This window comes from Melitaea cinxia, chromosome 26 (assembly GCF_905220565.1).
Source record: "Melitaea cinxia chromosome 26, ilMelCinx1.1, whole genome shotgun sequence".
NCBI lineage: Eukaryota > Metazoa > Arthropoda > Insecta > Lepidoptera > Nymphalidae > Melitaea > Melitaea cinxia.
The window spans coordinates 58,416-73,699 of NC_059419.1; the positions used below are offsets into that span (position 1 = coordinate 58,416).

General features: G+C 38.7%; 1 protein-coding gene across 1 annotated transcript; it reads right to left on the bottom strand.

Annotated features, from left to right (window-relative positions):
* Nucleotides 1-11,443: 11,443 nt before the first annotated feature.
* Nucleotides 11,444-12,444, bottom strand: LOC123666622 (Na(+)/H(+) exchange regulatory cofactor NHE-RF1). Its single transcript, XM_045600716.1, has one exon. The coding sequence runs from the start codon at nucleotides 12,396-12,398 to the stop codon at nucleotides 11,841-11,843; it is 558 nt and encodes a 185-aa protein (XP_045456672.1). The 5' UTR covers nucleotides 12,399-12,444; the 3' UTR covers nucleotides 11,444-11,840.
* Between the last annotated feature and the right edge of the window lie 2,840 nt (nucleotides 12,445-15,284).

Below are 15,284 nucleotides of genomic sequence, written 5' to 3' on the forward strand. Positions count from 1 at the left end.
TTAAGCATGGTAATTGAAATAAGTATGACGAACATTTTATATGTTGCGTTTTTAAAAAAATAACTATTGATAATGTTTGTGGGGAGAAAATACATATAATTCGCGTGATGAACAACCAAGCGCTCTCAATTCTCATGTGTATTTAGTACGGGTGAAATCTGAATTCGAGCTGAGGTAGGGTAGCCCCTTAAGGCCGTACAGCCTTATCTACCAGTCAACCTTAAGGCGTAAAAAATAGTAAAAGTAAGTGTTGAGGTAGGACTATAAAACAATCGGAGATCCTCGCCGAAACATATCATTTTGTGGCGGCGAGGAGATCCCGGGGGGAGTCTCCTACGTGGGAGGAGCTCGCACGCATGCAGAGGCTGGCGCAGGACACCCTGTTGCGGCGGTGGACGGAGGACTTGGCTTCGCCAGTCCCCGGGCAGTGGACGGTGGACGCAGTGAAGCCGGTCCTCCGGAAGTGGGTGAGGCGGCGGTTCGGGCCGCTGACCTTCCGCCTGGTGCAGGTGCTTTCCGGACATGGGTGCTTCGGTAAGTACCTGCACCAAATCGCGAGACGGGAGGCGACTCCAGCCTGCCACGAGTGTGGAGCGCCAGAAGATACGGCGCTCCACACGCTGGAGGCGTGCGCCACTTGGGAACCGCAGCGGCGCACGCTTTCAGCGGTTATCGGACGGGATCTCTCGCTGCCGAGTGTCGTAAAGGCCATGCTTGACAACGAGAGATCGTGGCAGGCGGTGGTCTCCTTCTGCGAAGAGGTAATGACGCAGAAGGAGACCGCGGAGCGGGCCAGAGAGGAAGACGCCTCTGCTGGCCCACTCCGGCGCAGACGTACGGGGGCAAGGAGAAGGCGGTTTGCCCACCTCCTCCCCCCCTCGTAATAGTGGGGTCGGCGGCCGATAGTCGGGGGACTTCGGCCGGCCGGACGACACGACCCCATACGTCTGGGGGTGGCCTTGTTGTGAGCGAGGCCACCCCACCATCATGCCGGGGCCCGGAAGCTTTGTCCGGGCCTACCGCTGAGGCGAGGTGGCGAATGCTAGCGCGACCCCTCTCGCCCCACCCAGGCGGATGACTGCTAACACGTGGTGGTTTTTAGTCAGTAGGAGTCTGACATAACCCTCTGGCGCCCCCGCGCTGGAGGGTATCCATGATGGATTTTCCCAACGTAAAGAAAAAAAAAAAAGGACTATAAAACAATACAAGCAAAATAAACATACGCATATAAATACATAAATATACTTATATATATACATATATACATACTACAAACAAAATATAAAAAAAAGAGAAAAAAAAAATACATTCAAACAAAAGTAAACACTCGAAGAAATGTCATGACATGAAGTTATATTTAGTGTAAGCCTAAGATGAGGAGAGTAAAAAGATAAATAAGGAGGGGCTATTGACAAAGTTTTTTTAGGTACCACTTTTTAACCTGGGTTTTAAAAGAAAGTTGAGAAGGAGAGTTCCTGATGTTGACCGGTAACTCATTCCACAGTCTGATGGCATTAACTGTAAAAGAATTAGACACAAAACCAGATTTATGAGAAGGTATGTATAGAGTAAGGTTAAGAGAAGAACGAAGATCCCTAGAATGAGTGTTAGAGAGAAAATTAAATTTATATTTTAAATAAGAAGGAGCAAAAGGGTTGGAAATTACAGAATAGAGGGTACAGAGAATTCTCAATTTTCGCCTTTCTTTAATCGGCAGCCATTGCAGTTGAGACCGGTAGGACGAAATATGGTCGTATTTGCGCAGCCCATAAATGAAGCGAATGCAAGTATTTTGCAGTCTTTGCAGCTTGATCAGGAGCTCCTCGCTTAAGTCAGGGTAGCAAGCATCGCCGAAAATATTAGAATTAGTGGTGATTTACTTAGGTGGTTTGAGTCTTATATTTCTAACAAATCCCAGGCTGTAGTTATCAACAACTATATATCTAATTGGGTTGTTGTTCCTAGTGGTTTACCCCAGGATTCCCTCTCAGATTCACTGCTGTTTTTTTGATCTTTGTAAATGATATTGGATCATGCTTCCGACACTCTAAATTGCTATGTTTTGCTGACGATATGAAGATTTACAAGACCATCGCAACCAGATCCGACGTACTTGATCTTCAGTCGGATTTATTACGTCTGAGCACTTATTGCGAACTAAATAAATTGGACCTTAATCCATCTTTATATCATTCTATCGTCAGTCAGCCCCCATTCCATCAGAATATCGACCATAGGGTCAGAATTTGCAGTGACTTATGAAAGTGTGGGATCTTGGGGTGATTCACGATTCGAGGCTTCTCTTCGATGAGCATATCGATGAAATTATTAAGAAAGGGTCGAAAGAACTGGGATTCATTATGCCAACTTTGGAAAATTTTAAAGACATTAAAACTATTAAGATTTTGTACTGCACGTTTGTTAGGAGTATCCTAGAATATGGACCAGAGATCTGAAATCCCTGCTATAAAAAGTGCACAAATAGAATCGAGCAACTACAAATGAAATTTGTTAAGTTTTTGTGTTATCGTCTGAAGCTACCTAACTCCTCTAATATTTACCTAAATCAATGCGCACGATTTCACTTGCTGCCTCTATACACACGGCGTGAAATTGCTGACATTGTTTTTTTAATAAAACTTATTACTGATAAAATTAACTCTTCGGAACTACTTTCAAAAATTAATTTCATTGTACCATTGAAATCGGTACGACATTATACACCTATTCAACTACCTCTGGTATCCACAAATTACTGCCAAAATGCTTTCCTGTGGCGCGCGAGTAAAGGCTTAAATAGTCTGTGTAGACGGAGCGATTTTGATGTATTCAGTTAAGGTGTGGTGGTGGCGAGGCGAGTATTGAACAAGAATTTCTTTGCATTATTTAGTTGATATATATGTATTGCTTAAAAAAGGTTCTGTAACATCTTGACGTGCAATTACTCTGTCCACATGATATGATTATTTATGTACATACTAGTTCTTATACGTGAAGACATGTCATTAGCCAAATGCTGTTTAGTTCAATTTGCTACGTATTGTTATTTGTGCTGTTGGTTTTCCGAATATTAAATAAATAAATAAATTAATACCTTCTTAGCTTCTCATTATCAAACATAATAAGTGATAACTAACGGGTGTCATTTGTTTGTATTACATATAAGAACCTTGGCAGACAAATACAGACAGATAATACCTACCAAAGTTCGGTATCCGATCCATAAAAAATATATACGTTTGGTCGAAACAGAATATTGTAATGAGATTCAGACTACAACAGTGCGCTTACTTCTCTGAGAAATAATCTCAGCCCGTCTTAGAGGGACGTGTGTGTCAAATTTTACGATCATCGTTTAAATACGAAAGCTGGACAAAATCGAACTTTCACATTTATCTCCGTATTAACGGCGTATTTCTAATTTTATGACACTTGCGATTTTATGCGATTTTAGATTAAAAAATAATAAACTAACTACATATTATAACGGATAACTCGAAGAGTACTTGTTAGATCTTGGATCTCTTAAAATGGGATCACACAACCACCAGCTTCGGATTGATAAAAGAATCATCAAAATCGTTACATTCAGCAAAAAGTTATGGTATGAGGTACACACATAAAAAACATGGTCGATTTGAGAACCTCCTCCATTTTTGAAGTCGGTTAAAAGAATCTCGCATGCATTAGTCGGTAAACTAGAACCTTAAAATGGAAGCTGTTTGGCTTATGTTAAGACCGGTCGTTTTTGTTGCTGATCGCTAACTGGGTTGAGGATTTCAAGTAAAAAGCCGTACACAGCGATGCGTTGTCTTAAGATGTATCACTTTAGCCTCGACAGCTTCGAACATAATTATTGATAATTATTATGATGTAATTGTTTGTACATTTGATATTTTGGAGATGTTCACGTATCTGTCCGTCAATCTGCAGGAAGCAGCGTGATGGAGCAAGCTTTGAGTTTTTTCTTTTCCTACATTGAAAAAGAGGCAGAAGTCCAGCAGTGGGATGTTACAGGCTGAAACAATAAATTATCGTTGCTATTATTCGATGCAGTTATCGAGGCGGGAACTTGAGATAGAATATGACTTATATATCAAGTTTTCTGTCTATTCTATAGTCTGTAGACTGGAAGAACAAGCAGTCGAGACACTGGTGTTGCTAAAACGGAAAGGGCTTTTGATTATTTAGCAATTAACGAATATAATTCTAAATTTTAGATGATTAAGATCTAGAAATGGATTTGAAGCCTACTTGAATGAAGTGATTTTTGACAATATGATGATGTTATGATGATAACTCATCACGGCGGCAGCCATGATGCCGAGTCAGTCGCATATGATACAATTCGTTTACTTTTCTATTACTAGTTTTGACTAGGCCGTTGGGGCAATTTGCAGTGACATAGCGTTCTGCTCCACGGGTTCTGGGTTCGATTTCCACCCGGAGTCTGGGTGTAATATATGTATTTATTTATATGTTTGTTTGTTCTATCTATTAGTCGACAGTACTAAAACAAACACTAAGGTACCTACATTATGAACAGACGGACATACAGGCAGAACTGATATTTATTTGTTATAGTTTTTGATTTGGAGTTTAAAAATAGCTTAAATTAAAACAAATTCATTTTTATTTTTTGTTTTTTTTAGTCTTATTCGTTCAGTTATGTTACAGCATGTACGTTATATTTGGTTTATTTTTTAAAAGCGATAAAGTGTGTCCGATTATGTCGTCACTGTGTCAAGGATAATTCAACTTGTTTACTAGACAATGGCTATTTTACTACACTATGCATGTGACATGCCTCGCAAGATATATACAAATATCATCATCATCATTACAGCCTATACAGTCCACTGCTGGACATAGGCCTCCACAAGTTTACGCCAAAAATAACGTGAAATCATGTGTTTTGCCCATAGTCACCACGCTGGGCAGGCGGGTTGGTGACCGCAGGGCTTTGGGCCCGTCTTCGACCTGTGTATTTCAAAGCCAGCAATTGGATGGTTATCCCGCCATCGCTCGGTTTTTTAAGTTCCAAGGTGGTAGTGGAACTATGTTATCCCTTAGTCGCCCTTACTATAGCCACGGGAAGAGAGGGGGTGGCTATATTCTTTACTGCAGTAGCCACACAGCTATGGGCAAAACACATGAACTTGAGGAGGCCTATGTCCAACAGTGGACTGAGATAGGCTCAAGTGACATAAAAAAATACCAGTTCTAAATATTAGCTTTTAAAATTAAATATTATAAACAGTTTTAAAAATCGTAATTTGAATTAATTTTATACAATGAATATAATACTTCTTTAAATAAGTAAAGGCTAACTACTTCTGCGTGTTGCAGGTAATTTGTGAGTACATAATTTCCCAGTCAACAATAACGATCATCAAAAGATAATATTTATGGCCAGCGGGACGGTGTGTTCGGCATTAGGTACACACACACCTACACTTAATTTGACGATGCGTTAGCGCAACGGTCACAGCACTGGCTGAAGGCTTTTGCGCTAGCGATCGTAGGTTCGATCGCCGCATGGCATACATTTGTATTAACCATACAGATGTTTGTACCGAGTCTCTCATGGGGGTCTCTTATTAGAGCCATTATTGAAGTAGTTTATTTATGATTTCACTACTAACTTTGGCACCTATAATAAAATATCCAGATTATTTGCTATCGGGGGTCTTCCGGACAGGCGTTGGTGGACCTGCCTGAGTACGGGCTTATAAGCCTACGCCTACCTACCCGGGCTCTTCCCCTCCGGTAGTACCCACTATCGGGGGATATCTTTATAATTATTTATTTATGATTATTTGCTAATTTCTAGATAGTCTGTTGTAGGTACTGAAGCATTTCCAAAGTATCCGTTGCGGTTGATAATTTTTGTGTAAAATTCTATCTATATTTGACCGTGGAAAAACTGGCAAGTATTAGTAAATAAAAAGTTTTTGTATAAAATTTTGCCATGTAAGAGCCTATTTCATCGGTAACTGTAAAGTTTATCTCGTACATAAGTTACTGATAGGCTATATCAGCATGACTTAAAATAGACCAGACTACTTGATTTCAACGACCACTTAACTGTAGCTTGACCAGGTTATGATTTTTATATGTGGGTACTCTACAAATAAATCTATTCTACTTTTATTTGTGTATGTGTGTGGTTATATTGCCTCGATATTTAAACATTTACGATCAATATTGTGTGAATATTTATAAAAAATAATAGTAAAGTGGAAACAACCGGGTGTGAGTCACACCGGCCGCGACCTTGCGACGAGCTCCGCAACAATGGACGCCAACGTTCAGCGATCATTACCTGTAACCACTATTGCCAACTGATAATATTTATATACTTACGTAATGTACTCTCGAGACTAAAGGCCTGTGTCACCGGCTGTGGATACAGATCATCCTGTTCCAAGATACGAGTAGACTTTATAACAGCGAAGGTACAACATGCCATTAGGACCTGTTTCGCCTCAATTTAGAAACAACAACTTTTAGATTCTCATTTACTATTAGGATTATCTCATAAATATTCTGAAATTCGATGTTGAAAAAGAATAATATATCATGAACTTTTCATTTGTTAGATACCGTTATCTGTCAAATAGCGTTAACGTTAACCGGTGAAACAGGCCCTGTGTCTACATTTGCAACATTGAAACAAAATTAATAAGGTTCTGCTAATTGTCAACTGTACGTTAACGTGTCGCGTTGTTTCAACTCATATTGATGACAATTCGCTTGTTTTGTAATGTTTAAAGACAATATGTCAATGCGGAATGTATTATGTTATTTTGTGTAATTTAAATTTGTGATATATATTAAATATTTCTAAGCACTGAAGGTTTAAAGCAATCCTTTCAATGCTCATTTTGAAAATGCCTCCTAAGTTATATATAAATTAAAATGTAAATACAGAGCCTCGTCTTAAAACAACTATGGCTAAAATAAATAAAGGAAAAATTAATGAATAAAAATAGATAAAATCCCACGTGATTTTACAAATTGTTAGTCATACGACCTCGTCATGTTTGTACTTTTAAGTTATTAAGTCGGTTCATATCTGATTACTTGAAATGCTTACTCACATGTACTTCCGTGTACACGCTTAGATTGTACTGAAATACATTAATTTTATATAACGTTTAATTAAACTTATGGTAATATAAAAATACAAGTTCAAATACTTACAAGTTCAAATACTAATTCAAACTTGTGCTTACCGCTGAGACACTGAGAGCCAGTTTGTGGATAAAATTTATTTTGCAAATTAGTTACGAATAAACTTTAACAGTAGGTGGTTGAAGAGGACAATACACCGTTAGGAAATGTTTCGTCAAATAATAAATTGCGGATAGAAATATCTCATAAATTCTCACAAATTAAAAGCTTTATCTGTTGAATACTGTCAGCCATCTAATAGCGTTATCGGTAAATCCGCATAGATTAGAAGAATTTATAATATTATCAGTTTATTACAATAATTGACCTACGAGATACATGGATATAGAGAATATCAAAATACATATGATGAAGTAAAGGAGACGTGCAGTGGACTCGAGTCATTCCCGCGTCTCGGCGTCTCGTGACGAACGAGGCCGAGTCGTCGAGCCGGTAAAGGCCGTGTGAGATTAACTTATAGCAAAAACCAAGGATGACCGAGCACAATACTTTGACGATTACACGAATTTAAAAACTGTTTATAAACCATTATTAGTCACTGTTAGTTATAAAAATATTATAAAACCCTTTGTAGATCCGTTCGTACGTAGCGATAAAGCTAACATCATAATAAATAATGTTGATTCGCAGCTCGCGGCCTTGGTACTTGTGATATCAACGTATCGCGACGAAGCGTACCGACCGACTTCAGAGCTATCTTGTTGTGTTTGCGATTGTATTAATATATTATTATATTGTTTACTTACTGACTGAAACTATAATGTTACCTAATAGGTCTATAACTGGAGTTTTATTTTTATATAGGAGTTTTAGTTTTATTTTAAGTAAACGTAAATGAAAAATATATATTTTTAAATAAGTTTATGTAATTAGCTTTTAATCGTTTTTTAATTTATCAATTTTGTTAACTAACGCCTTGGAATGCAAATTCAGCTTAGGAGATAAGAAACTCAACAGCGACTTCAAAGTACGCGAGTATATAGTTTTTATTTGTATTATTATTAATCGAGTCCTATGCTCTGCATAAAAGTCGCTGCTAAGTGCTAAGTCCGTGCTTGTTATCATTTATATAATCTTGTAGCGAGTACTCTTGCTCGTAAAATCTTTATGATACAAACTTAACTCTTGTTTGTAGGCAACCGTAAAATATTGACAATTTTATTACACAGATTTTAAAATTTATTCGTCGTCCTAGCAACAAAATATTGTTAGTTTATTCTTCTTGGTAGATTATCTGTGGGGTTTGTCAATTAAAGACCTGGCCAAAAAGAATTATTTGAAATAGAATATTTTAAATATGACAAGGTTTCGCATTCTAACAATATTGGTCTATTGTTATAACATACCTAATTATGTATTGTTCTTGTTGTAATCTCTCTCGCGTACATAGGTTTCAAAGACAATAAAGAAACATCTTTATAAATACCTAATCTTCAGTATTATTTATCCTAACCTCCTGCATTTCCTTACGACATACGATTTTTCCTTTACGGTAATGTAACGTTTGTGTATGAAATAAACTGACAACTGGCGATTAAACGTACGCGTCAGTGCTGGCAATATCTATTCACATTCAAGTTGTGTGCCTATTGGACTTTCCACTTGGCGATTCATCAGAAACCTAAATACATAACAAAAACAAAACACCACATAGATTCTACCTTTCTAACTCAAGCGCTGTCTCACTTACCATGTGAATGGTCCAGTTCAAAAAATCACTAATTATAAGTCCATTTTTTTCCGTTTGGAATATTAGAATGTAATTATTAATTTTAGTTCTTGACATGAAATATCAAAGTCTTTGTAAATCACTTTGGACTCAGGGCTTTCTTGAACTAGGCTATTCACATGAACCTTTGCCAAAATCGCTGAACAGCTCTCGGTATCGAGTCATAGACGAGCACTTACTCGTAAGAAGTGAAAACATAACTTAGTTATACCTCAGTGACTCGAAACTCAGCATATTTTAGCATTAACTGAATTTAATAATAATAATCTTAGTCTACGTCTATCACTCGTTTAAATTTCATACAAGACATAACTAAATTTGTAATAATTTATAATTTTTTTAAAGATTAACTACAAAGTTTCTTATATTCCATATCGGTCGTATTAACCATTATTTAATTTTATTAATTTATTACTAATTGGATTTATATTTTCCATTATTAAATATATATTTTTAAGTAGACTTATATTTAAAAAGATATATATTATAATAAAGATGTTTTGTACTTTATTTGTGCTAACACATCTAAGTGAAATTTTCGAGGTTTTCTGTTCATACTCAGTTCTAGCTATATAACTATACCTATCCTTGGAAGACTTTTCCTCATTTTATCGTTAAAAAACCCACCGATTTCGCCGTGATGGCTTTTAAGGCCAACATAACTTTTCCTCTTGTGATTCTACATAGCAACATGTTAATTATCCATAAACATCACGTCTTAAGTCTGCCATAGAATTCGTAATCACAGCCCGCTGTCTTTCTGTGTGTTAAATAATGTGTATTCAAAATGAAAATCTCCTAATTAAGAATACTTACTATGTAGCAAAATATACATCAGTATAAAAATTATATATTCAGACATCGCTCTGGTGCAGTGGTGCGTGCACCGTGTGGGCGCTCACACACCGGTGATTATGGGTTCGATTCCCGCTCGGGATGGCTATATATTTGTATATACAAATATTTCTTTCCAGTTTGGATGTCTGTCCTTGTGGGTATCCCCACCGCGCCACGAAGAACTCGTTAAGCACGTTAAGGTCGGTATCATATACACCTGATAGTGATCGATTCTCATGGGGGAATATATCCGCCAACCCGCAGTGGTGCAGCGTGGTGGATCAAGCTCCAACTCTTCCCCTGGATGAAGAAAACGGCCCATGCCCAGCAGCGATATGTTACAGGCTGAATCGTTAATAAAATTATATACGAATTTTAAACTTTAGATATTATTTGATACATTACGTTGTTATATCACGCATCGTCACGCATCGATATCGATATCGATATCGATATCGATATTAGAAATAGAAAAAATTAAGCTGTTAGCCAAGGACTATTGAACCAATTTTGATGACTCATCCTCGAGAAAAGGTTAATGAGTAGTAATATACGTTGAGATATTCATTCATTTCATTTGAATAATAATGAATAGCGCGGATGGTTTCGCCAATGTCACGTGTGCTGGAGTATTCTCAAGTATCAAGCTACAACCGTTGGTGGCGGAGCAGCAGCAACAGATGTCAACGTACAAAACGCCTAACACCAGATATTTTAATCCACACTGTCAATGAGTGACCACACACACACACACGCACACATACATATACGCAAACACGTGTACGAAGCTACAGGTACACATAGGCACACATGTACGTGGCTACAGGTACAGCGAGTGCCGGCGGTCGGGTCGTTTTCCGCGGCTCGTTGTCGTTCAATATAAAAACCGGTTCCGTTATTTAAGAATGCATAAAACTATAAACCTTCACTCCATGTTTATTGCGAGCTGACTCTACATAAACACGAAATAATTATAATATTTACATCAACTAGTTTCGGGGTCTTAGGAATTCGTTGCCTCGTCGTCCCGAGTACGTCTATTCGAGTATATTACAAATATTTGTAAATATATTTTGAAGAAAACTAATAAATAAATTAAAAACAGTTAAAATATTCCTCAATATTTTATTCAGCAAATGGTGTTTTAGTTTAATTGCTGGTTTTAACGATTGCGAAGCACATTTGGAAATTTTCTATGAGCAATATTAAACGGTACACGTATACAAAACATCGTGCAGTTAAATTCACGCAAATGTGGAGTACATCTGTCTGAAACAATAGAATAACTGGCGATACTTGGTGCAATAAATTTATTGGAATCATTTTATTCATCCTTATTAAAACTACCCCCCCACAAATATATATATTATTAATGCAAACATTTGGGTAGGTTGTTCTGAAATTTTAGGAAGTTAGTTGGATGTGCAATGTTTGGTGCCTCTTCACACGTACTAAATATAAGTAATTAGTTACTTGGTACCTACATACCTAATTAGATTCAGAATGCCGCATAAGCTACTCTTTATCCTAAAATTACCACGGATAAGGGAAAAATACTGGTAGACTGCGAGGTAAAGTACCTAGTTGCTAATATATATTTCAAATGCAGCTGAGAGCAGAAGGATGAACAACACAGTAACACATTGCGGGACCGCGGTGGGACCGATGGACAACACGACATCATTTTAAACTTTCTTTATTGATCACTCAACAATAATTGCACTTATTATGAATTTAAAACTAACTACACATTTAGATAATCATTTCATAAAAATCGATTCTCCTCTTAAATTACAATAAAATAATATTAAATTTCATTATATTCCTCACTAAAGCGCAGTACCTATATACAACATTCAATGGCAATATATGAAAGGCACGATATGTTACACTCGTCGGGCGCGGCGGCGGCGGCTGACACTGACTCGTTGTACTTTGAACACGATCGCGAACGAAACACGAATTCGACGACGGTTCTCGTCGAAATCGAGTTTGGATGTCACCGCGCGGCGATAAGCGGCGCGGGGAGCGCACCTGCCCGCGCACTGCACCCTGCACGTCACTCGCGTCTAGCACCTCACAGTTTCTTCACGATGTCAAACTTGGACTTAAGGTCCATGGGAACCTTCTTAGGATCGACCTTCTTCTTCGCGGCTAGCTGGGCGCGCATCTCCGCGGCCGTCATAGGCAAGTTGAGACGCGGCGGCTCCGCTGAGGGCGAGTCGTTGCGGTCAGTGGTCGGGGAGTCGTTCGCGCTCCCCGATGACGAGGCATTCGCGGACTGCGTGGACAGCGAGCCCGCGGAGGCCGGGCGCTCCGGGGCGTCTAGGTCGGGAACGGGTTCGCCCGGAGCCGGTGCTACTACGAGTAGCTCTGCTTCATCAGGCCGTTGCTTGATCCGCGCTACCACTTGCTTGTGTGTCTCTCCAGCGATGCTCTGCCCGTTGACTTCAAGGATGCGGTCACCGCGGCGAAGTCCGGCCGCCTCGGCCGGGGAACCCTCGTCGACTTTGCCTATGTACTGACCGGGCTTGCCCTTCTCCGCATGTAAGTTGAATCCGTATCCATCGAAATTAGGCACCTTCCGCACGTGGCACAACCGCGGCTCAGTAGCCGCCGACCCGTTCGCAGCCATCGCTTCGACTGTGGGTGCGCGCGATTACCGCCGCACGCTCCGAACCACTGCCCCCGCGTCGCGCCCCGCCCCGCCCCGTGCCACGCACCCCACCCCGCCTCACCTGCGGAGGCTCCAGCTCAGGCAGGGCCTGCGGGCGGGGGACACGAGCACTGCCTCCAGTCATCCAGTGTGTACCGGGTCGCCGCTGAGGCGCGAAGTTTTGTCGCGAGTGTAGTGTGTGTACGATTTGTTATTACAACTCCACAGAAGAGGATCGACTCTTATACAGCAAGGGTAAGTAGCAGATTTGTGTATAAAACGCTCTTCAGTGATATTGTCGAAGCTCGTAGGACGACACGTCACGGCGCCCGTACCTTTCGGGATCGAGGTCGCTTCAAGAGCCGCCGCTTTCCCGCGATGGTGTTCCTAATATATTCCTTTAAAAACTTAACGCAGCTTTGAATGGCGTTCGATTTACGATTATTTTTATTGAAATTATTAATAATAGAAAAGGGCGTCAATAAATACGGCAATTGCTTCTTTAATTAAAAAGTAATTTCTACATTAGATAACCCTAAATTAATAGATAAGTTACATTCACTTAGAAATGTTTCGAATTAATTACTATCACAGTGAGCTAGGGGCGCGCGCATTAGATGGCGCTGTCGGCGGCGGACGGTCGTTGCTCCACGCTCTCACACGTCGAGCCGCGCTCAGCTGAATTATAATTACTGTTTACTTCGTAAGCAACTCTTAGTCCGGGATTAGCTGCACTCCTCCATGACCGGATGACCCGCCGGACTATTGTCGTCAGAACTTTTATGGAGTTCCTGTGCGTGAGTACGTGATCGCGTCGCTTCATGACCGCATATTATGGGCCAATGTTCACGCGCAGGAAGTAGGTAGCGGACATTGTTTAGTTTTTGGCTTACTTATTTAAACTTTTATCTGGCGATGCAAAAATTTCTACGAGCCTAAAGTAAAAAATTCCATACACTGCAGTCATGAAATGTAGATCCCGGAAACGGAATTATCCATCTCAAGCAAATGTTAAGGCATAAACAAAAACGTACGAGGTATTTTATTGTTAGTTCAAAATACTTCGAAAATTGCAACACGCATCTTTCCTTATCAACAAGTCTAATATTCGATAAGGTCCATGTTATCGCCGAATAACATTAGCGATTATTACGACATATTCACAGGAATTTTATAAATTCATGTAAAACGGAATAAGTATAATTTAATGTTAATGTGTAACAATACACCGAATCCATTAACGCGTAAATTATTTGGAAGGCAGTTCAATGATATGTTCGGCAATTTCGGCGGCTTGAGCTCTACAGTTACCAGTCATAGCTGACAGAAGATACATAAGATAATTTTTATTTAACCATTTATTTACTTGAACAATCAAATATTTAATTTTCTAAAGAAAGTATTTAAGTCACGGGACAAACCGCCATGGTTTTTGAATATACTATTATTTGTGTTGAAATCGACAAAGACTGAGATTTCTTATTTAATTTATCAAACATATAAATTATTGTCAAGAGGCAAAATTACACTTATTACAGTTTATTGTACAATACATCTGGTCGTGATTCATTGGGAGCCTCCACTAATTAATTCATAGACACGCCTCGTGAGCCAGCGATGTCGCTTTGACGATTTATTAATCCTTCTTTTTTTATACGACTAGGTCGACAAACGAGCGTACGGCTGATAGTAAACGATTAGCATAGCTTATAGATGCCTGCAACACCAGAAGCATCGAAGTTACCGACTGTGCCCCAAATTTCCCACAGGAGTTCTGGTCACCTTATTACGCCTTACCACAGGAACACAACACTTTAAAAGTAGTATTATTTAACAATGATCTTCTGTAAAGTCGATGTAGTTCCCCAGTCGGGCTGCTCCAAATTTCGAATAGGATACATCCTGCTGTGCCCTACTTCAGTTAAATCTTCTATCATGATTGCAGTTAAATAGTACCAAATATTTACATAATTTTAAGTAAAGCAAATCAGAAAAAAACTAGTTAATCAAAGACACCATTCTTTGAAGAACGAGTCAAATGAGAAAGAATCAATTTGGACCTTAAATTCGAATGAATTAGAATATTATAGTTTGATTAGCTAATTAAATACGTATTAGTGGTACAGTAATTAGCAAATTATCGAAATTTTTTCATATTAATAATATAAAAAAATACCTTTCGTAACATAGTGTGAGGAATACCAATGTTGGAATCATTCATAAATTAATAGTCAAATGAGTCAGGAGTAATTAGGTGTAAAAACTAAGAACTTTGAAATTTTTTTCAGTTATAATGTTATAAGAAATTTGTCCAACTATAGGAGAGTGAGGGTTAAATCAGTTTGGTAGTCTGCATAAGCTTTTGATTACCGACTTATGATGTACTTGGTGAAGTCACCTTTCATCAGTCATATTAGGTTTATACACGTTTATGAAATAGGCGGATTCTGTTTCTTAAATCCTCAAACAAAAAGATAAAAATAAAGGGGATTTTAGACAAGGTCAAAACTTGCCAAAAGTCAAGAAAAAGTGTAATTTTGCCTCTTGACGATAATTTATATGTTTGATAAATTAAATAAGAAATCTCAGTCTTTGTCGATTTCAACACAAATAATAGTATATCCAAAAACCATGGCGGAACCGGCGGACCGAAGATATCATTGAATTAAAGTTTAGGATCATGCCTGTGTTTTGTTATGAAAAACAAAGTTGGCTTAAAGTAATATAATTAATTTGTACTATTTTTTGGCAATAAATTCTGTATATAATTTGAGATAGAATAGACCAAACATACAAAACGTCTTGCCGCTGAAAACACTCGAACACTCGACAATTGGAACTCAATTTCGTTTTTTCTCAATTCTG

Excerpts from the sequence above, each read along its gene's own strand:
- LOC123666622 (XM_045600716.1), bottom strand. The coding sequence starts at position 12,398 with ATGGCTGCGAACGGGTCGGCGGCTACTGAGCCGCGGTTGTGCCACGTG.